Source organism: Mustela nigripes, chromosome 3 (genome assembly GCF_022355385.1).
Source record: "Mustela nigripes isolate SB6536 chromosome 3, MUSNIG.SB6536, whole genome shotgun sequence".
Classification (NCBI taxonomy): domain Eukaryota; kingdom Metazoa; phylum Chordata; class Mammalia; order Carnivora; family Mustelidae; genus Mustela; species Mustela nigripes.
In genome coordinates this window covers 133,018,309-133,041,708 of record NC_081559.1, presented here as the reverse complement: position 1 = coordinate 133,041,708, position 23,400 = coordinate 133,018,309, and the positions used below count along the sequence as shown (strand labels likewise).

General features: G+C 33.3%; 1 protein-coding gene and 1 pseudogene across 1 annotated transcript in view; one reads left to right on the top strand and one right to left on the bottom strand.

Annotated features, from left to right (window-relative positions):
- Positions 1–23,400, top strand: part of ARFGEF1 (ADP ribosylation factor guanine nucleotide exchange factor 1) — a 160,490-nt gene that overhangs the window by 47,366 nt on the left and 89,724 nt on the right. Inside the window, exons 2-7 of the mRNA XM_059394671.1 lie at positions 1,006–1,036; positions 1,551–1,707; positions 2,901–3,047; positions 4,720–4,899; positions 7,171–7,447; positions 10,975–11,085. Of these exons, the coding sequence (XP_059250654.1) occupies positions 1,006–1,036; positions 1,551–1,707; positions 2,901–3,047; positions 4,720–4,899; positions 7,171–7,447; positions 10,975–11,085 (903 nt within the window). The remainder of the gene's footprint in view (positions 1–1,005; positions 1,037–1,550; positions 1,708–2,900; positions 3,048–4,719; positions 4,900–7,170; positions 7,448–10,974; positions 11,086–23,400) is intronic.
- Positions 19,054–23,317, bottom strand: LOC132013355 (large ribosomal subunit protein uL24-like; annotated as a pseudogene).

The window sequence follows — 23,400 nt, the reverse complement described above, 5'->3', positions numbered from 1 at the left end:
ACACGTTTATTCAGTATTCAAAGATACATCTATGTAATAGAGTGGTTAAGAGACCAGGATCTGGAAGTAGATTATTTAGTTGTGAAACCTGATTAGCCATACACCCAAGCCGTGCAGCCCTTGAGCAAATTAACCTCTTTGTGCCTCACTTTCCTGATCTTTAAAATGAAGATGTTAGTACAAATCTCATAGGGCTGTGAGGCTTAATTATGTTGGTACATAGTTTGTTCTCAAGAACTATTGGTTACAATAATAGTAATTATAAATGTTATATTTGACTGTTTTACTTTCCAACTTTTTTCAGACAGGTTTAATCAGTTAACCAGACATTCCCCCCCACGCCCCCAGCCTATCAGTTAAATTTAAGGGTCTTTTATTACAGGTAGGATTTACCTAATTTACCTCATTTCATAAGTTATAAACAACAAAAGGGAAAATTTCCCATTGGACTGGGCATGTGTATTTTATAGTGCTTTATGTAGTCATAAGTAGAAATATTGGTTAAATATCAGCACATGTACGTGGTCAAGAAGTTATAGTCCTGATCTGATACCTTGAGATAATCACAAGAGTGATTACATGTAGAGGTTTTTTTTTTAACCCCTCACGGAACATGTACCCTATATTTTATAACTTGAATACATAATATTCCATTCTCAGTATTAATGCTTCTGGTTAGCATAGTTACTTCACCAAAAAAAATCTACTTTGACACAAGAAATTCTTTGGGAATTAGTAATCCGCAGTTGTATTTAACTTATGGTTATTAATATATATTCTTTGTATAGTTTCATTAAACTGAAATACATTAAACTGTATTTCCTTAAACTGTGTAAATTAATACATTTAGCAGCAAAAGAATTTTAGTACTGAATTTCTTTTCAATTTGCATTCTTCCCAACTTCTTATAGAAGTTACAAATGAGTTTACAAAGCCTGTAATCAAATTACTTAATGGTCTTTCTTTTGTCATGTTTTCTAACATATGCCTCTTTTTTCTCCCCAGAGGAAATAAAAGCGGAAACTGAAAAACAGAGGTTTGTGGGGTTTCTTTTCTTTATTAAAAATAATTTGCAGACATATCTTGGCCAAATAGTAATGTAATCACCAATATGTGGCAGATTTTCTGTATATGATCTTTATAATAAAACTAGTAAAAAATGGCTTAAGAAGTGTAAGCAAAAGATCTCATAAATAAGTCTATAAGGGTATTCCTGAAATACCATCTGATATGTTTTAAAGTCTTTGCTTAAAAACTTTGATTCATATTTAGGAGGATTACTAAATATTTGTTTTGTAATTTAAATACTTTCTAAGTAATTAAATAACTAGTTTATTTGATTTTTCTTGCATTTAGTTACAGTAGCCACTAGCTTTTGACCTGTAGCAAATTGAAATTTCCCTAGGGTTTGGGTACCCTTATGAAATATGGGAAGATAAAATTTGGTTTAGTAAAATTCCCTTTAGAACTGAAACTTTGTATTTTTATATGAATTTATCATCAATATGAAAAATGTGATATTCTATTTGGACTCTTCTTTTTCATTTAAGTCCTCCTCATGGAGAAGCGAAAGGTGGATCAAGCACCCTTCCACCAGTGAAATCAAAGACAAATTTTATTGAAGCAGACAAGTACTTCTTACCCTTTGAATTGGCATGCCAGTCTAAATGTCCTCGTATAGTTAGTACATCTCTTGATTGTTTACAGGTATGTGTAAAATGTCATTATCTAAAAACTATTTAATTGAATGTGTTTCTAAACATTACTCATAATTGGTGATTCAGACATTTTCCATGAAAGCCTTGAATATTTTTGTTGTGATAAGAGACCAAATGGTTGCTTATGTTTGAGAGAGAGAAAATAATAGTTGTAAAAAAATGTTCCTAGTTTAAGGGTAACAAAAATCATTAGTTAGCTTAGTGAGACACATTATCTTTACTAAGTGTCGATTTGGTCTCATTTTCCATCAGTGAGATGAAAGAACAGTAAGACTTTTAACCTGCTGCTGAATTTACATATTTCATGATTTGCAGATTTTACTAAATCATTTGCAAATGATTTTACTAAATGCTTTCTGTTTTATTTAAAGCAATAGGTTAATATTGACAGTTTAGTATTTATATTCACTGCCAGACTAAAGCTCTGATTTTCATTTATGTCAGAAAAATTCCTGAAATCTTTCGTCCTGTTTAATTTACATGCACACACACAGAGGATTCTTTTAAGACTTAAGATACTTGTAAAATACCCAGATAGAGGGGTCTTATCTTTTTAGGTATTTTTACTGTTCAGGAACTTATACCTATTTAACTGATATTTCAATGGCTAGGAAAAGACCATATTCATATGATTTTTTTCCAAAGATAGATTAAGTTCATTTGATTTATAACCTTATTTTCCCTGAAAAATTAAAAATTAAAATTATGATATCTAAGGCTTTCAGGGCTTTAATGGATGATGAATGAACAAATCTGTGATTTATAGCCAGTGTGTGGAAATTGAGTTTTCTGCATTTTCACAGATCTGATGTGGAAAGAGATTCTGAGTCACTTAAATGTGTTAATACAGCTTTCACAAAAGCAGTATCAATATAATGGTATAATGCAGTAAGCTATTCTGATTCATCAGAGATAAGGTCTGAGACCTGGCTTTCTCAAAATATTGCCTGATGGTTTTATTGTGGCTATTATGTTTTTGTGGTTATTATGAATATCAGTAATTTTACATGTTTATAGCTAATAAAGTTTGCTTCAGGAAAAGTTGGTAAAACCTTGGCTTTGATTTTACTTTAATGTTTTTGTGTAAAAAGTTTAATATTACTGAATTATATGATTTTAATGTATATTTAATTAGCATATTTATTAGCTTAACAGGGATCTTGGATTCTTTTCCCATTTCAGAAACTTATTGCTTATGGGCACTTGACTGGCAATGCTCCAGATAGTACAACACCAGGCAAAAAATTAATTGATAGAATTATTGAAACAATTTGTGGCTGCTTCCAAGGTCCTCAAACAGACGAAGGAGTTCAGTTGCAGATAATAAAGGTAACTGATTATATAGTGAATTTGTAATTCATAATCCCCATTTTTTAAAATCAGAAACCATTATCTTGGAAATATTTTGAAATCTCATTTTATGTGCTTACCAACTGTAATAGAGGTAATTTAGGGGTTTTGTTGAATGTTATGAGTTCAACAATAAGATTATATTTCCAAGTCTTTTATTTTGAAGGTTCCGATTTAGGCTTGGGCCCCCAGAGTTTTTCAGTTTCTGTAATGTTGACTGTATATATTCCATCTTCCGAGCTTTAGGTCCATGTGATGTTCCTTTGACCCCTCTACTTTTTTCTCTACTTCTGGATTCTTTATAGTCTGACCTCTAGTCTCATGCTTCATCATGTGAACTATTTGTGTACCAGCTTTCCTGATTTCCTTGTACCTTTTCATCTGCTGAACCTGCTTAGCCGAACTTGGTGCTGGGTTTGTGCTATAATATACCTGGATAATTAAAGTCCTTTAAAGAAAAGGCACTCAGGAGGCGCCTGGGTGGCTCAGAGGGTTAAGCCTCTGCCTTCAGCTCAGGTCATGTTCTCAGGGTTCTGGGATCGAGTCCCGCATCGGGCTCTCTGCTCAGCAGGAAGCCTGCTTCCCCCTCTCTCTGCCTGCCTCTCTGCCTACTTATGATCTCTGTGTCAAATAAATAAATAAAATCTTTAAAAAAAAAAAAAGAGAGAAGTCACTCAATTATTTTTTCAGTCTCTTATAAATTTTGAATTCTTAATATGACTACTAATGGTAGTGGTGATGCATTTATACAGTAAAATTTTCTTACACCTTTAGTACTTTTGAAATCATTTACATGTATCAAATGTTTTTCATGTGTGAATGTAGCCCCTTCTGAGCCTTTCAGTTTCATATCTGTATTCACTTCACAAGTCATATTTTTATTTTAAAAAAGCTAGTTGGCTTATCATTTGTCAGTTGGCCTATCATTTGCAGCTACATATGAGTCATAGTTTATTTAGCTTATACTCAGTGCTGACTGCATAGCATTGTACAGCATAAAAGGACCGAGGAGTCCTTGCTCTTGAGAAATTGCAGGTACCCTAATGTATGAACTTTCATGCAAATTTAAGTTGTTGACTTTGTTGGAGGATTCACTTAGGAGTATTTTAAATGCTTTATTCTAATTTAATCTGATATTTTAATGCTGTATCCTATTTGTAAACCTCTTCAACAACAACAGCAGTACATTTATTGAGTCTGGTCTATAAGCAAGATCTCAGAAAAATTTGGAAGTGAGTAGGACATTGTGTATCCTCCAAAGTTGACAGTCTCATTTGATAGATATAGCATATGAAGCATATCTCTGTTCTTTAGTGACAGAGTTAATGCTGCGCATTTTAAGAAACTAAGTAACATTTTTATTAAAATGAAACTTGGGTTGAAATAGTATGATTGAATAGTTTTCTAGTGTTCTAGGTTTGGATTATTTGGAAATTATTACCAATTGATGATATGTATCCAAGGCTGGTAGAAATTCTCTTGGTGTACACTGAGAATTCTGTTAGTGTATACATGAAAGTGGTAATGGTGTCTGAAAATACTCATATTTTTGTGCTGAAACTCTGGGTGTAGAAAATTGCTTCAACTGTGTCTTTCTTTTTATTTATTTATTTATTTATTTATTTTTGTGTGTGTGTGTGTCTTTTTAAAGGCTTTACTTACTGCAGTAACATCTCAACACATAGAAATTCATGAAGGAACTGTACTGCAAGCTGTGAGAACATGTTACAATATCTATCTAGCAAGCAAAAATCTCATCAATCAGACAACAGCCAAAGCTACTCTTACTCAGATGCTAAATGTTATCTTTGCACGCATGGAAAACCAAGCAGTAAGTATTAAAAACAGAGAGATTTAAAGAATACCTCAGGCATCAAATATAGAGAAGAGTTTATAGAGAAATTACAGTGAAATCTTTTGTGCTTGTAGAGAAGAATATTTTCATTTACAGTTCTACTTACTGGAGATCTGTGGAATTATTTTGCTTTGTTTTGAGGTTTTGCTGACTTATCTGACTTTGGAAAAAACATTTTTCATGGTGCACAAGTAGAATTTGAAAGGTATTTATTGTTGTTATCCTCATGGACGTGTTTATGAATTGATGATATTTTTTATTGTAGTCAAGCTTAATAGATCAATTTAATGTAGATATAAAACTACCTAATTTGATCTGTTCTGCTATAAAATATTTTAGTCATTGCATCCTTTAAAAATAAAATATGTATCTATATTGTGGAAATACATTTGGTAGGGTAAGAGATCAACTGAAGAATCATTTGTCCATATTTTTAAATTGTTCAGGTCTTCATAATTACAAATCAACTTTTAACGTTTTTTTGAGCCCATTTTAAACTTCAGATATTCCAGGGATATCTCCTTTACTCTCTTTCCTTATTTCCAGCATCTTATATATAACCATATTATAATAATCAGAATCAGAAATTGACACTTGTACATTACTTTTAAATAAACTGTAGAGCCTACTTGTATTTCACCAATTTTCCTACACATGTCCTTTTTTTTGTTTCAAGATTGAATCCAGAATCTGACATTGTACTTAATCTGAATTTAGTAAAGGATAGGGATGTTGCTAAATATCTTGAAGCACACAGGACAGCCCCTCTCCACAGCAAAGAATTATCTGATCTAAAATCTTAGTAGCACTGATGTTGAGAAACCCTAGTCTAGAAAGTATGGAAGTCTATAGAAAATGTTTAAAGGTTTATTTTCATGCAATAACATTTTTTTAAAGGATATTTCTAGAATTTCTGTAACTCTGGAATAAATAGAACTAGAATTCAGTGCCATGCTTATCTATGATCCAAAGCATGCGCTTGCCCCACTAAACCATAGCGCAGATCTGTTGAAGTTTAGGCTGAGGGTAGGAATCCATTGCAAGTTGTAGGTTCTTCACTGCTAGTTTGGAAGTTGACTTTCTCATGAGTGGGTTAAAGTATTGGTCTGAAAATTCTGTTCTAGTTCCAACTGTGCATCTAGTTGTTCCCATCAGTTTCCGTATCTGTAAAATATGGGATTTGGACCATGCGTATTACAAGATTCTTCCTACCTTTTGAGCATTAAAATATTTTAATTTAAATTTATATTTATTTTATAAATTCATATAATTAGCTCTGGTATTTCCACATAAACTGGAATATTACTAAGAAATATGAAATGTTCATTTCGGGCACAGTAAAGTATTTACCTTTATGGAAATTAACTCTGTGAGAGTCATTCTTATTAGGCCATGAGGACCAGAAGAGATGTGTCTAAAAGCAATAAAGTGCTAAAAAATGAATTCCTGTGGTTCTGATCATTACCTTTTTAGGATAAGTAAGCCAGTTTTATAGGTGGTATTGTATATATAATAATGACATGTCTTCTAAAATAAAATTCAACATTTGTTGTACAGTTTTTCATCCCTATTAAGATGACTGATTGAGTTTTAAGTACTTAATTTAAGTATTCATTGCTATTTTATTTATTAAATGCAGTTTTATTATTTTTTTTTAATTATGAAGAGGTTTAACAATGTGACATTAAGAACATGTTACACTGAAAATTCCCTTCCACTCTTGTTTCTAATTTGGTCATTTCTTAACCTCCACTCCCTATTGGTAACTATTACTATTAACTACTTCCTTGTGGTATCTAGATTTTGATGTATGAGTTAAAATGAGCATGTGTTTTATTTCCCCATCTGCTTTTTCCCTCCCTTAGTGAAACTTTTATTTGGTTTTCGGAAAATCCACTATTGGCAATAATCCGATTATTATTCTGAGGCTATTAAAATTTATTTCAGTTTTTAAATTTTGTTTTGTTTAGGTTATACATTCACATGATTCAAACACCAAAAGTAGTGAAGAGAAGATACATACTGAAAGACTTCCATCTCTGTTCTTATGTACCAATTTCCATCCCTCTAAGAAGTAACCACTGTTATTTGTTTTTGTGTAGTTTTAGTATATTTTATGTTCTTTGCTTCTGATGTATAAAGTGTTGCCTTATATATAAAGGATTTATAGTTCAGCTTAACATTATCCCTCCACATTTTAAACAACTCATTTTACCAGTACTGGAAAATTATTTTATTTTTTTCCAGTTGCAGGAAGCCAAGCAAATGGAAAAAGAAAGGCATCGGCAGCATCATCATCTGTTGCAGTCTCCAGTAAGCCATCATGAGCCTGAATCACCTCAACTTAGATATTTGCCACCTCAAACTGTTGATCACATGTCCCAAGAACATGAAGGGGACCTTGATTCCCATACAAATGATGTGGATAAAAGCCTTCAGGATGACACAGAACCTGAAAATGGATCTGATATTTCCAGTGCAGAAAATGAACAGACTGAAGCTGATCAGGCAGCTGCAGCTGAAAGTAATCTTTTTGAGAAGGGTTTTTGTGGGGCATGTGTATGTGTGTTAAAGGGGAGAGTGTAGGCACGCATATTTGGTAAAGAAATGGGGGGAGGGTAGTATGCCTTCATGGATATCAGACACATTATGGTAATGTGGATTTTTCTATGCTAAGTGGTGAAGTTAATTGACTTCCACACATAAGACACCTACTAATGATACTATGCATTCATTGGTATCTCATGAGTAATATGATTTACAGATTTGTTTGGGAGGAGATCTGTGTCACTAAAAGAGGTCATAAGTGTCTGTTAGCATGTTGTATAGGAACTTGAGTTTTTTCCTTAAAATTAGTTTCAGAGCCAACAATAGACCTATTTATTTAGTAAGGTTCTGGAATATGACTGAAGACTTTAGGTCATCAGAATGTTATTGGTTTGGAAAAATATTATGGTCTATAAAGTACTGAAATTTAGTATAAAAAGAAATCTTTTGAGAGACCAAGTGCCTAACATACAGAAATATTCTTATGTCCTGATGTGTAGTAATCACTAAAATTGAGACGTTCTCCAATACTATTTTTCTAAGTAAATTTATTTATAAGAAAAGGATGAGGCCCTAGGGGGCTCAGTTGATTAAGCATCTGATTCTTGGTTTTGGCTTTCTGGTCATGATCTCAGGTTCATGAGATCAAGCCATGAGTCAAGTTGGGCTCCAGGCTCCGTGCCCAGCATAGAGTCAGCTTGAGATCCCCCCTCCATCTCCTTCTGTTTCTCCTCCCACTCTTGTGTGCTTGTGCTTTCTTTCTCTCTCAAATAAATAAAATCTTTTTTGAAAAGGGGTTACAAGATAACAAAATTAAATTACATTTATTTATTTTACTAATTTTTTTTCTAAAAATAATCACATGATGTGATTTTTTTTTTTTCCTCCAAACATTATTTTGAGCTTTTGCTATTCCAGGGAATTTGGTTGTTCCCTTTGTTGCTTCTTAGGTTGGTGTAAAAAAATGATGGAAATTCTCTTGCCTGTTCACTGTGTATATGTGTGGAGGTAGGATGGTTAGGGCTTAGTAAGAGTTTATCTGAATTCTAGATTTTTCTTTGAGAAAAGACTTCTGTAATTTATTTTCAGCTCTTGATTTTTTTTTTTTTTTTAGCCACATCTTTTTTACAACAATAGTGGCATGAACATCAACAGTGGTATGTTTAGATGCCTTTTCACTATTTTTTATAGTCCTTTCCTATTTATTTTAAAAGGGGTAATTTTGATAAATCCAATCATTGACAGTAGTAAAGCTAATAGTAAATTTGTTCTAGTATGCCCTTGCCTGAATTTCACCTACTTTTACTGTGAGTTTATAAAGGGGCTAATTAAAAGGGCTAATCTCTAATAAAGCTGGGGCTTTATTTATTCCTTCATTTCTTCATGGATTCAGTAAACCATTTATTTAGCATACTATGTTCTGGGCACTATGTGGAACTTAGGGTTAAAAAACTGATGGAGATAAAAACATTGTTCTTAAGGTACTCATGGTCTGCCTGGATGGTCGGGTGTATAAATGATGTATAATGTGATAAATATCCTGAAAGTGTCATGCACAAGGTCATTCTGCTTAGAAGAGTTAGGCAATATCTTTGTAGAGAAAGTGATCATGATTTAGTTGAATCTTATTATATAGGAGTTGGAATTGGCTAGCTAGAAGATTATCTGATAGAAGAAACAACATGGGCTGAGACCCAGGGAATGTAAGCATCTACTGTGTATGAGTCACCTTATAGGATACAGAATTATAAATAAAACATAACTCACTGTACTATAGTAATGATTACTTTGGCCCTAGAGGTATTTTCTCTCAATCGCTGATAAAAATAAAAATTCTTCCTGAGAAGCATTGGTTAAGAGTGCTCTGGAGTTAGATTATCTTCTTTGAATCACTTCTCTATCACTAATTAGTTTTATCACTTTGGACATAATAGTTAACTTCTCTAATAATTTCCTGTGTGTAATATTACTGTTACTATAATCTATTTCTGTTAGATTATTTGTGTGAGAATTGACTCTTGATTCACTAGTTATTTTATACACATATTAGTGACTGTGTGTATTTAGTTTTGTTGAAACTAACTTTCAGATTCTAGATAATTTTAGCCAACTAGAGCACAGAAATACAAAGCTTAGGAGCACTGGCTGGCTCAGTCATTGGAGTGTGTGACTCTTGGTATCTGGGTTGTGAGTTCAAGCCCCATGTTGGGTGTAGAGATTACTTAAGAAATAAAATCTTAAAAAAGTACAAAGCTTAAGGCTGGTGGAAAAATTACCTTGTTAGAGGTAATTTTATATATTTTTACTTTGCTAAAAATTTAAGTGTTATTGTATTTGAATTTTTTTATAAAATAAAACTGATTTGGTGTGCTTATTTATCAAATTTCCCCTTGTGGCATACAGTATTATATAGAATGTAGCAAATATAGATTAGTAGTGGTGAACAATAGAGAGGACAAGATTCTGGAAGCCAGAATCATAAGTAGTGGTCCTTTATAGTAGTATGAGTGGGTGTATTAACCCTATCAACTAATATGCAGTCTGATGCCATTTGGAGTAGGGTCCCAGATCCCAAAGCATCCCAAAGTGCTAATTGAGCCTTCCTGAGATATTTGCGTCATTTCAGAAAACCCAATGGAAATCCTATTTTTATCTGCAAGCTAACTCTGGAGTGTCAGGTTTTACCAGTTTCTCTTAAGCTGTTCAGAAGTTCTGATGGGCTTTTAAATTTGCTTTTGATTGTTAAATTGGGGAACAAATTCTTTTCTTGTTAAATTTGGTTTTATACTGGATATGTGGATTATTGGGGGGAAAGAGTAAGGAAGGGCTGGAAAGCACTGGTGGACACCCAGGTAGCCCTATGTCTCTTCTTTAAGAACCTCAAAAATATTAAGGCACAATGATGAGTTTGTTATTACTGATGAACTGAATTAATCAATGTAGGCTCTAATTACATTTAATATATACTTATAAGAGGTCAGATGTGTTAGAAATATTTCATTCAGAGGCACCTGGCTGGCTCAATCATTGTGTCTGCCTTCAGCTCAGGTCATGATCCCAGGGTCCTGGGATCAAGCCTGCATTGGGATCTTGCCCAGCAGGAAACCTGCTTCTCCCTCTCCCACTCCCCCTGTATTCCCTCTCTCGCTCTCTCTCTCTCTCTCTCTCTCTCTCTGAAATAAATTTAAAAAAAAAAAAGAAAGAAATGTTTCATTCAAAATACTTCAAAGTATTTGGCTCCTAAAAGAATAATCTAGAAAACCTACTTAAGTTGAATCATCATTTTTAATAGTTTGTCAGGTAAAGCATTTTTTAAGTTGATTGAATTTATAAATATTTTTAATTTGGGTTAGTTACGAATTTTGAAGGTTTAACTTGTAATCGCTTCTAGTTTCATTTATCATATTTTCTTTTATTCTTAATTTTTAAGGAAGGTTTTTAAATTTAAATGTTTAGTAAAATTTCCAAAAAGTTCATATTTTCTTGGATTTTTCTTTTTTAAAGCGTTATCTAAAAATGACATATTATATGATGGAGAAAACCATGACTGTGAGGAAAAGCCACAAGACATTGTACAGAGCATTGTAGAAGAAATGGTGAACATCGTTGTTGGAGGTAGTGTATTTCACTCAACGTTAGTTTTTTCTGTCTTTGAATATTTCATCCCACTACGGGGGCTATTTATATAATGTGTGGAGCAAAAATACAAGCTTTCTCAAATTGGAGTGTGTGTATAGGAAAAATACTTAAGTATCTTTAATTATAGAACAGTTACTCCCTTTTTTCCTCCAGGTTCAGTTATAATCTTTCATAAAAACCTTTCATAAAATCTTCCCTACTGCATTAAAGAAAAGTTGATGCCATTTCATTTTTTTGTTTTTATGTTTGGTGGCAGAGATACATGCTTTATACTCCTAAATGTTCGAAACTCTATAAACCAGAAAATACTAAAATTGATTTGGTTTTGAATATGTGTATCTTTTTTGGAAAAATCCATGCTTTCTTACACGTTTATTATCACAACCAATGTATAGTTGATATAAGGCCAGTTCCTATCTTATGGATTATATTATAAAGATGTTGTAAAGTTTGTTAGGAATTTAACTCACATTTTCCATAAATAGTACTATTTGTAGAGAGGATTAGATTTGAGACCAGTCCACTGAAGCTTATTTACCCATGTTTTTTTGCACGGGAGTAAGCATAGTACTTTGCTACATACACTTCTAGAAGTATAATTAAATGTACAGTATGGCTCTTGAATGAGAATAACACTGTTTCAGCAATATCTAACTCCCACTTATAGCATCATTCCTAAGAATATATTTTCTTCTTTAATGAAACACTAGAACCCCAGGCATCCATCTGATTGCCTTCTCGTTTTTTCATCTTTTCTTTCAGCAAATACTAAGGAAGTGCATACAGTTGGGTGGCACTATAGGGGGATACAAAAGTTAATCCAAGATAGACCAAATGATAAGTGCCATTACAAAGAAACAGCTAACATCCTATTAAAATTCAGAAAAAAAAGTGATTATTTCCAGCTTAAGTGATCGAGGAAGGCTTCATGTAGGAGATGACACTTGAACTTAGACTGTATGGATTCACACAGGTATGGGGAGTGGTATTTGATGTATTGGAAGCTCTGTTGGCTCAAGTCTAGAGGAGAGGACTTCTGCCAGACTACCACCTGGAAATTGACAGCTAGTGGTTTGGCTGAAGTATAAAATATGTGATATCATATAATAGAAACTAAGGTTAAAGAACAAACTTGCTGATTAAAGGTTTAAGATTTTAGGCTTCATTCCATCATAAAATAAATTACCATCAAGGATCTTTAAACTAAGAGATGGAATAATTAGAATTATGTACCAAGAAATTAAGTGGGGAAGTAGAAAGTACAGTGGGAGACTAGTGTAGTAATGGAATTCTCAATAAGGTGAAACGGTGGAAATGGAGAGGGAAACGTGAATGGGAAGTGAGATAATGAATGTTAAGTCAAGAAGACTTTGCAACTGATAAAATACCTGGGTGAGAAAGAGAAATTATAAGGTGTGTCAAAGATCCCCAAGAATACCCCAGGGTTTTGTGATTCACTAGAAGGAATCACAGAATTCATTAGTTATGCTCACCATTAAAATTTTTATCATGTAAAGGTACAGTACAAAATCATCAAAGAGAAAAGGCATATGGGGAAATGTCTGCAGGAAATCAAATGCACACTTCAGGCATACTGTCCTAGTGAAGTCACACAGAAGGTTCTTAATTCCTCCACATCAGATTGTGAGTGCTGGTTACCAGGGCAGGTCATTAGACTCAGTGCCCAAAGTTATGTTGTCTCCCTTTACTTGCATGTACCCAAATTTCAGATTTCCTAAAGCAAAGCTGGTTTTTAGCATAAACCACATTATTTGTGCAAGTGGTTTAGGCACAGTGAGCCACTCTTACTAGTTCTGGGAATGGTGGGAACCCTCCCAAAATGTAAATTCCTGGGGGCCAGGCAAGGGCCAACCTTAAAAGCCTACCTTTCTGAGGATAGGGAGTCTCAGGCTTACTGTGTTAACTCCTCTATGCATGGGTGGTCAGCCAGTTTTTCAGCCTAAATGGGTAGCTGGATGGTTTAGAACTAGTGGAATTAAATCATGTTGGAAGAGAAGTTGGCTTGGGGAAAAATGTACTAAATTATATTTGACTACTAAATGTGCTTCTGGTACACCATCCATGTGGGAATTTTATGAAATACATAATAGAAATATAGAAATATGTAAGATATCAAGGCAGGTGCTATAGGTGGGAGTCCTTCTGTTAAAATTAATAGTTGAAGCCATAATCTTGAGGAATATGAATTTTAAAACCCTGTATACTTAGAATCAGAGAAGAAAGAGCATTGTGTGTCCATGCAGTCTTTAAAAGTTTAATAATGTATATGAGGGGATGGCAAATTATATTCCATGAACCAAATTTGGCCCATTGCCTATTTTTGTAAATAATGTTTTCCTGGAACACATGCTCGTTTGTTTATGTTTTGCCTTCAATAGCTATCTTTGCACTACAAAAGTAGAGTTGAGTAGTTGCAACAGACCATATGGCCTGCAAAGCCTAAAATGTTTACTAACTGGCCCTTTGCAAAAAAACTTCACCAGTCTCGAATACATATCAATTCAGAGTGTGAAGTGAAATTTTTCTCTCATTTTTCTCTAACTTTTTACTCAGAATGTTTTCATACCTAGACAAAAGTCCAAAGACCAGTACGATGAACACTTGTATGCCCTTTCTCTAGATTCACTACTTGTTAAGAATTTTGGTGCATATGTTTTATGTGTCTTTAAATAGACCTACACACACACACATACATGTATGTGAATATGTGCGTTTTGCTCATCTTTCCTTGAGCCTTTAAAAAAATTGGCTATATATGTCTTGATACTTTATTCCTAAATACTTTAGCATATATCTTCTAAGAATAAGGGCATTCTTATACATAACCATAATTCATTTTCACACCTAAGAAAATTAACACTATTTTAAGAATATTTAATATAAATACTACATTTTAAAATGTCCCCAAATTCCCAAAATGTCTCTCTTATATACTTTTTTCCCTTTTCTTTTTTAAGTACAGGATCTGAGTACAGTTGCTGCCATTTGATTCTGTCTCTTTTGTCTCATTAGTTTAGAACAAGTCCTCTTGCCTCTTCCCCCATCTTCCATAACATTTACCTTTTTTTAAAGAGTATGATATTGTTTGTAGAGTGTTACGCATTTTGAGTTGATATAACAGTTACCTAATTTAGATTAAATGTATTTGCAAGAATATTGCATAGGTAATGTTGGTACTTTTTATTCATCATGTTAGTTAATTGGTTCATAACAACAAGTTACCCATATTAGTGATAATGTTTCATCACTTGGTTAAGATGGTGACCACAGGTCTCTTCATTGTAAGGGAGACTTTTTACCTTTTAACTATAGTTGACCTTTCAACAAATGACATGGATTGGAACTGCATGGATTTGCTTTATGTGAGGTTTTTTTGCCCCATAAATACAGTCCTGTGAATGTATTTTCTTTTTGTTAATGATTTCCTTAGGATTTTTTCTTTCTAGTTTACTTGACTGTAAAAATACAGTATAAAATACATGTTGAACAATTGTTTATGTTATCAGTAACATGCTGCTTCTGGGCAGCATTTAGCTATTAGTAGTCAAGTTTTGGGGAAGTCAAATTACACAGTTTTCAACTACATGAGGGATTGGCCCTCCTAAGCCCCATGTAGGTCAACTGAAATATGAAATAAATAATCTTATTTCAAGATCATAGAAGGATCTTTCCAGTTAGTGGTTTTAGCATCCATGAATGATCCTTGACTTACATATTGCATTGGTTACAAAATAGTGATTTCATAATTCTAACATTAATTGACGCTTTTCTATGGAGAAGAGCTCTTCTTCTTTAAAAAAAAAAAATAATACTGTGAGCTCATGAGTTCTTTGCTATTCATCTTATTATAATCATTTACCATTATTCTTTGTTCTTGAGCTGGCCAGTAGGAATCCAGCTCCTGTGTCTTTCTGATGTGATTCTATTATCTTGAGCATTTCCTTGTTTTCTGGAAACAAGGTGTTTTAAGTTAAATGTTCAACTTTCCCTTGCCCCAGCTCTGGAATCAGTTGCTTCTTTAAGGAGTTTTTGTTCTTTTTAGTGGGCAATTATATTTAGCGACTAGGCATACTCATTCCTGCTGAGGTGTCATGGTGTCGTTACTTCTTAGCCTTTGTAATGTACAGAGACAGAGAGATCTACCGTCACAAGTTCATATTGATAGTTCCAGGTCACATCCAGTGCCACTAGATTTTTCTTCATCTTCTTACATTTCACATTTGTATTTCCCTTTTCCCACAGTAAAAACCCAAATTCTCAGCAACAATTTACTAAAGTTCAATTTTTTTTATATATGTGTATTTAGAATGCATCCTACTGAGGATGAATAATAGCTACACTATTTACAGTTGTATAATTTATAATAGTAAACTGTATTAACTATTTTATTGATTTATTTATTTGAAAATCACTTGCATGAATGAGAGTCAAAAATTTTATAAAACATATACTCAGAATTCTTCTATCCATTCCTTGCTGACCTGCCTGACATAGGTAGCCACTTTCATTAGCTTTTAGTTTATCCTGTGTGTGTATGTATTTCCCCCAGATTAATAAGCAGGTACTTAACATTATTTCTCTTTCTTTTTGGCAAAACATTGTATATCTTCTCCTTTTTTTTTTTGGTACCCCCCCTTTTTTTTCACTTAATATATGCTGTAAATACTCTTTTCAGTTGTAGGAATTTTCCTTATTTTTTCTCTTGGCTGTCTGCACAGTAATCTGTTATGTGGATGTATCATAGTTGACTCAACTAGTCCCTTATTGACAGGAACTTGGATAATTTCCAGTGTTTTGCTATTACAAGTAATGCTGCCATGAATAACCCTGTACATCTGTATTGTTTCATATTTGTGGGGGTTTAGATTGGGGAAAGATTCATAGAACTGAGATTACTGGGTCAAGTGGTAAATTAATAAGATTAATTAGCTATTGCTAAATGTCCCTTCATAGGTATTGTTCCATTATGCACTCTTTTTTTTTTTTTTTTTTTTTTTGGTACCATTTTGCACTCACCAGCAATATATAAGAGTGCCTTTTTCTTGATAATTGCTAGTGGAATTTAAAGTTTTGAATTTTTGCCAACCTGTTAGGTGAGAAATGTTTCTTAGTTTATTATTTTTTTAAATTCTAGTATATTTAACGTTTAGTGTTGTATTAGTTTCAGGTGTACAATATAGTGATTCAGCAGTTCCATACATTCCTCAAGGCTCATCATGATAAGTGTATTCTTAATCCCCTTTACCTATTTTACCCATTCCCCCTTCCCCTCTGGTAACCACCAGTTCTCTGTATTTAAATAGAGTTTGGTTTTTTTTTTGTCTCTTTTTTCTCTTTGTTCATTTGTTTGTTTCCTAAATTCCACCTGTGAGTGAAATCATATGGTATTTGTCTTTCTCTCACTGTCTTATTTCACTTAGCATAATACCCTCTAGATCCATTCATGTTGTTACAAATGGCAAGATTTTATTCTTTTTCATGGGTAAGTAATATTCCATTGTGTATGTATACCACATTCTCTTTATCCACTTCTTAATTTGGTTATAATTTGCGTTTCTCTGTGGATGAAAATTAAGTATCTTCTCAAATATAAGTGCCATTACATTTCTTTTTTTAGTGAATCATCTATAATCTTTCTGTTATTCTTGATTTTTTTCCCTTAGGTTTTTTTTTTTTTTTTTTTGTATAGCATTTTCATTAGATGCTTATCAATTTTGATGTATGAGTAATTCATAACAAATACTGGCCTTTAGAATTTTTGGTTATTGAATACCTTCATATTTTCGTTTTTTCCCTTCTCTCTTCATTTTAACCTTTCTTTCTGTTGCACCATTTACATTCTCTTAAGCTTTGAAACCCAAAGCACGCACTTACTTTTACTAAGCCATTTCATGAGCACTTCCTTTCAAGATCTTTAATTTCTCCCACTGTTCTTCTTGGTGATTACTGAATGGTTCTTCGGCCTCTTATTTTTGGGGATTTGATGTTTTGTTTGCAAAATTATTGTGAGGGCTTCCTGTAAGGGCAGCACTTCTGCTGCTCAGTCAGAAAGGAACTTCTGCAAAGCTGTGGCCCCATGTGTAGAACAGGCAAGTGAGAGGCAGCAGATACTTCAAACAGCATGTGCCTCAACTCTTGTCACTTAAGTGTTTCTTAATTATCAGTTCTACTTTGTATTTCTTGAACTGTGAATCTTTCTGAATTAGTTTGAATTCTGAAAACATGCTCAGTGTCTTCTCCCACAGCAAAATCCTCAACCTGCTCTGTATTAACTTTCTTTAAATAAATTCTAGTTGCGTATCTTTTTACTTCTGTAACATACCTACCTCTCTCTGACTGTGCTATATCGGCCAAATCAGAGAATTTGTGCTAGTAAATTCAACTCAATAACATAGATTCAAGATTTACTATTTAAAAATACTTAATGTTGGACTGCGTATTAGAGCTTCAAGGACAATAAGACATCTTCTGACTATCAAGATTCTAAAATCTAGTGAGGGAAAAAGCTGCATTAATAGATAATGTCAATATTATAAGCCCTGGAATAGAGGTGTGTTCAGGGTTCTACTGGAATCCCAAGTTCTAGTCTTGAAAGTGAAGGATATTTCCAATCTTGAAAGTGAAGGATATAACATTGCCGTTGCAAACATTTAGATTATTTTCAAGTTTTTGCTTTTTTATAAACACTGTTCTGAGGAGCATTCTCATCATAGATTATCTTTTAGCACTTTAGGATAAATTTATAAAAAGGAATACTTTTTTAAAAAAGGAATACTTTGATCAAGGTTATGGGTATTTAAATTTTATATAATGTATGTTGTTTAATATCACTTTACTAGATGGATTATATCTTACAGTTGTAACTTGTGTTTCTCTGATAACTTGTAGGATCAAAACCCAGGGAGAAGCCATTATTTTTGTAGGTCAAATGTCGGAAGTTTCTTGGTCCAGTTGAGTATCTGTGGGCTATTAATACTTTTCTGAATTGTATGTTCATGACTTTTGCCTGTTTTTCCTTTTGTTTTTTTTGTTCTTATTTCAAGGTTTATTCACATCAAGAAATTAACCCTTACTCAGTGTATTGTAAATACTTTTTTTTCTAGTCAATCTTTGTTTTCATTTTGTTTAGCCTTTGCCTGTGTTACTGTTCTGAGCAGCTATTTGACCACATATAAAAGATGTAATGAATATTGTCTTTTTGTATGTGTGTGAACTCTTTTTGTCTTGCTTAGAATGGATTTTACCACCCTAAGATTACAGAAATATTCTGCCCTACATTTTTCTAATACCTTTGTTTTTACTTTTTGAATATAGATTTGTAATTCATCTGAAATTGATTTTTCTGTCTAGTAGGTGATTTCATAGCTAACCTTTAGAATAATTTTTTATCAGTTAATTTGAAATTTTATCCTACATGATTCTGAAATTTTATCCTATAGATTCTGCTTGTGTTTTGTCTACAGTAACAGTGAGCTATCTGGTGTTGAATTGTTTAAAATATTTTGATTTTATAGTACACTTTGATCTTTGTAGTGCAAGTCCCCCTACCCCTGCCAATTTTTTTAAATATCTAGTAAATGTATTCTACATAACTTTAGAGCCAGTTCATTAAGTTAAAAAAAAATTATTTATGATTGAATTTGTATTGTGTTTATAAGTTAATTGGGGAGTTGTATCTTATTTGTAATATTGAACCTTTTTATCCAGAAGCATAAATTCATTCAGTTAGATCTTTTATGTCACTTAGTAAAATTTCATTGCTTTCTTCCTTTTCCTCTTGCACAGTTCCTGTTAAATTATTTCTGTGTTTTTTGTTTTAGTTTTGGTAGTATTTTGGATGAGTCCTTTTCTAATTTACTTTTTTTTCTAATTTAATTTTTTAAAAAATTCTAAGTTTATATTTAAACTGTATGTAAGATTACTTTATTCCTGCATCTTCTCAGTTGTTTCTGCTCTATATTTGCTCTTTTTCCTTACCTACTTGGTGAGATTTGGCTTTACATTCAAGGATCTTTTTGTCATCTCTGTCCAGTTTTATTCTAGTGCTAACCACATTGCTAGGGTGAATGCCCACATGGAGAGTTGTACCATTCACTTCCTCTCACAGAACTCATTCAGTGTAGATGATGTATTTCATCCTGTAAACTTGGACTGCTTTGCCAATATGCTGACCTTTGTGATGTCCTCACATAAATTGTACTTCATGATCCTTTTGAATGGGCATGGATTGAACGTTGTACTTCTGTCTCAGCTTTTTGGAAAGGAAGGAAGACATAATCTTCCTGTAAGTGTGAGAAGGTGCACTGAAATGGCTTGTACTGTTCTTGATCCAGTCAGGAGTCACAAAGGGATTGAACTTTATTTTGGTCTCTGGCACTTCAGCAATGGCCACAAAAGGCTCCTACTTCCTAATTTGATTGGAATATAGAAAAACCCTTAGTTTTCCATATTTATCTCCTACTAAGTTACTCACCTTCTAAATGTGTATTGTTTCTAAAACTTTTTTATTTGATTATCTTGAGTTTTTTTAGGTGAAGAATGTATTTTATCTTTGTTTCTTCTTTTACAGTATTCTAATTTTTATTCTTTTGTTTCTGTTAGAAAACATTGGTTTGAACTCCCTCTCATTAACTCCCTCTCTTCCAAAGCCAGTGTCCTCTTGAAGTATTTCCAGATTTCCGTAGCCATACCAAAGCTAGGATGTTTTCATTTGTTTGGATACCGGTGTTTATGGATATCTAACTACCTAACTTATTTTTTTTCTTTCAACTTCAAACTGGGTCCAGTATAAGATCCCAGAGGCTGATCTGCAAATCAAGCTACTTACTTGTGTTTGTGTGTGAGACCCTGTGTTCAGGATTGGGCGACTTTTCTAAGAGAAATATTGGGGATGGGGTGGGGTGGGGTGGGATCGGGTTGTTTCTTTTTTTTTTTTTTTTTAACCTGATTTTGGGGATGGAAGGGAATCCTATTTTTTATAGTATATTTGTTTTTTCATTAACATTTCCTTTGAGCCTTGAATTTTTACTAAATTTCCTCCTGACTTAAAAATCTTGTTTCTAATCTGGGAATTTGAAATCTTGGTACTTAATGTTACACCAATTTTTCCAAAGAGTTCAAACCAATTTAATATCAGTACATGGTAAAAATTTGCAGCCATTTCAAGCAGCTGGTGGGCTTTATATATATCATCGTTAACTGGTATCATTAAATGTTCTGAGAGGTGAATGTAAAATGTAAAAAGTATAGGTTTTTTTTTTTAATAATAATAAACTTTCAAAGAGAAAAAAAAATCATGTTAATTATGGCAAGGAACCTCATTTTGTTTCTAACATTACTTTTGTATTTTACCCATAAGTTTGATAATTGCTGTTGTTTTTTGGAGGATACTCTATCAAATTAAGTATATGAGTGTGTTTGTGCCTGGATGTAATTTTACTTTTCTTTTTTAAGTCAGGATTATCTTGAATTTTTTCATACCAGTGAAAAATACCAGACCAGCAATTATCAAACTTACGGGTGAAATATAGCAGTAATGTTACAAACATTACATTTGTCTCTTGCTTATATTTTTCCTAGTAATTTCACTGGGATTCATCAAAAGAGAAGTTAATTTTTAGTGGACTCAATTACCACTTTGAAAACAGAATTCTGCACTTACATTTAGGAGATTATTGGAGGGAGAATTAGAGGAGAAGACATAGAGAATAATAATATATAACTCTGTTTAAAGTACTTTCTGGAGGCGCCTGGGTGGCTCAGTGGGTTAAGCCGCTGCCTTCGGCTCAGGTCATGATCTCAGGGTCCTGGGATCGAGTCCCGCATCGGGCTCTCTGCTCAGCAGGGAGCCTGCTTCCTCCTCTCTCTCTCTGCCTGCCTCTCTGCCTATTTGTAATCTCTCTGTCAAATAAATAAATAAAATCTTTAAAAAAAAATAAAGTACTTTCTGTGTATCCCAAATGATTTAATGTGCTTTACTTATATTTATTCACTTAATTCTCCCCCAACACTGGGATATTTAGGTGCTATTACCATTCCCTCTTTTACAATGAGGAAATTGAGAGATTTTAAGTTAACTTGTAGGAAGCAGTAAAGTGAAGAATGTTTTTAGTTCTTCTGAGAAATTTCCTAGGAAGGGAGGAAGGAAAGTATCATCAATGAATATTGATTATTCCTCTCAGAAATGTGAAAAAATGAGAAAAATGGATAGTAGCAGAGGTGTAGCAAGAATTGAATTTTTTTTTCATTGAAAAGATTTGAATATGTTTATTGAGTATTGGAGAAGATTCAGTCGTATACATGAGATTGAAAATGCAATGCTGCAAGAAAAAACTTGAGTGGGAGGAAAGTACTAATGAATGCAAGAAGAGATTGGTTTGAATGATAGTTCACTTTAGAAGTACAAAGGAGTATTTTTTCCCTCTAAAATGAGAGGAAAGAGAAAGATTATTGTTGATGTGATGTAAGGAACTTTATGGTGGGACAAGGGAGAATGAAGTAGCCTATGTTAACTTAACCTACTTCTTAGCTAAGTAGGTAATTTGTTTGTTAAGGGAAAGTGAAGGAGGGGCAGAGGGAGGCGATGTAATTGGGTGCTGTCAGAAAATGGAACAAGTGCTTTGAGGGATAATTGTCAATTTCTGATAATCATTATTAAATTTTTTATGACTTCTTCCAGAGAATCCTTTGCATAGTAAACATTTTTATATATGTAAGGTATGTATAACAAATACGTCTTTTTAAAGCCATAGCACATTAATACATACGTATATATATTGAAAGGTGTAACAGCATTAAGCATGTCTAGTATAAGCATGTTAAAGCTCTGAAAGGGCCACTAGGAAAACTGTTTTATGTAATGCAGAGTTTCCCAAGTAAGTTTTATCAATGAGTATCTTTTTCATGTACCAGTTGTTAATTGTAAAACATGCTTCGAAATCATCCAGTTTAATCTATCCAGGGTGTTCTAATTTGGATAGCAGAAAGGAGCTTCAGAGTTGGGATACCAGATACACTTTTTTCATTAACAAATTAGTCAAAAATTGGGCACATGTTATTAGTTATCAACAAAATAATAGCTACCACTGATTGAGAATCACTCGTGTTCTTTATGAATCGTGCGTATGTAGGTTATTTGTGTTTTGGTGATTCCTCACGAACATTATTATCTTTGTTGCTGATGTAGAAACTGAGTAAAAGAAAGATGAAATAAGTTATCCAGTTAAATTGGGAGACATGATTGATACATAGGTCTTTCATATTCCAAAATCTGCTCCTTATAGTATAGTATGTTTCCCTTGCTTATAGTTCTCTTTTAATTGGTAACATGAAATGAGCAATTTTCTCCCAGATGGCTGAGTTATGGCCACAGACACTTATTTGTTTCTTTTTAAAAATAATACATGTTGGGGCGCCTGGGTGGCTCAGCGGGTTAAAGCCTCTGCCTTCAGCCCAGGTCATGATCCCAGGGTCCTGGGATCGAGCCCCGCATCGGGCTCTCTGCTCAGTGCAGAGCCTGCTTTTCTCTCTCTCTCTCTCTCTCTCTCTGCCTGCCTCTCTGCCTACTTGTGTTCTCTGTCAAATAAATAAATAAAATCTTTAATAATAATAATAATACATGTTATACCTAGATTAATTATGGATAACTGGATATTATTTGCATTATCTCTTTGTTTTACTGACAGTCATTTATTTCTATTCATATTAACTAAAAGTATGATTACTCAGAGTGACATGCTGAAAAATATTCAGTGTTGTAGCCATTTCTTCCATGTGTATGTTCTAAAGGATATATTATTAGAGTTATTAATAGGTATTCTAAAAAGAGGAAGGAGGTGCTCATGGTAAAATAGTTTTGGAAACACTGCATAGTATATATTCCCTGTAGAGAGCATATTATAAAGACTATAATGAAGAAAGCTATTTCCCAGCGTATCTCTAACTACTTGGTAATAGAATATTTTTTTGAAGAATCTCTGTTAACATCTTAAGGCTTTAGCATTCATTAGAACCGAGCTGGTAAATGATAATGGAGACCAAAAGTAAGCTCCTGTTTTGGCACATGCCAGTTAGCCTTTGATCAGCTGAGTGTGTTTCCTAGCTAGAGCTACTTAAGGATTGTATTTGGATGTATTCCAAATGCATACTTACTACTAAGTATGCTGACCTTTAAGTGGTGCCAATACATACTACTTCACATTGCTTTTTTGCCACTGTTGAGTTTTAAATATTCTATGCTTTTTCAGTACACTTCAGTTAAGTCAGATGCAT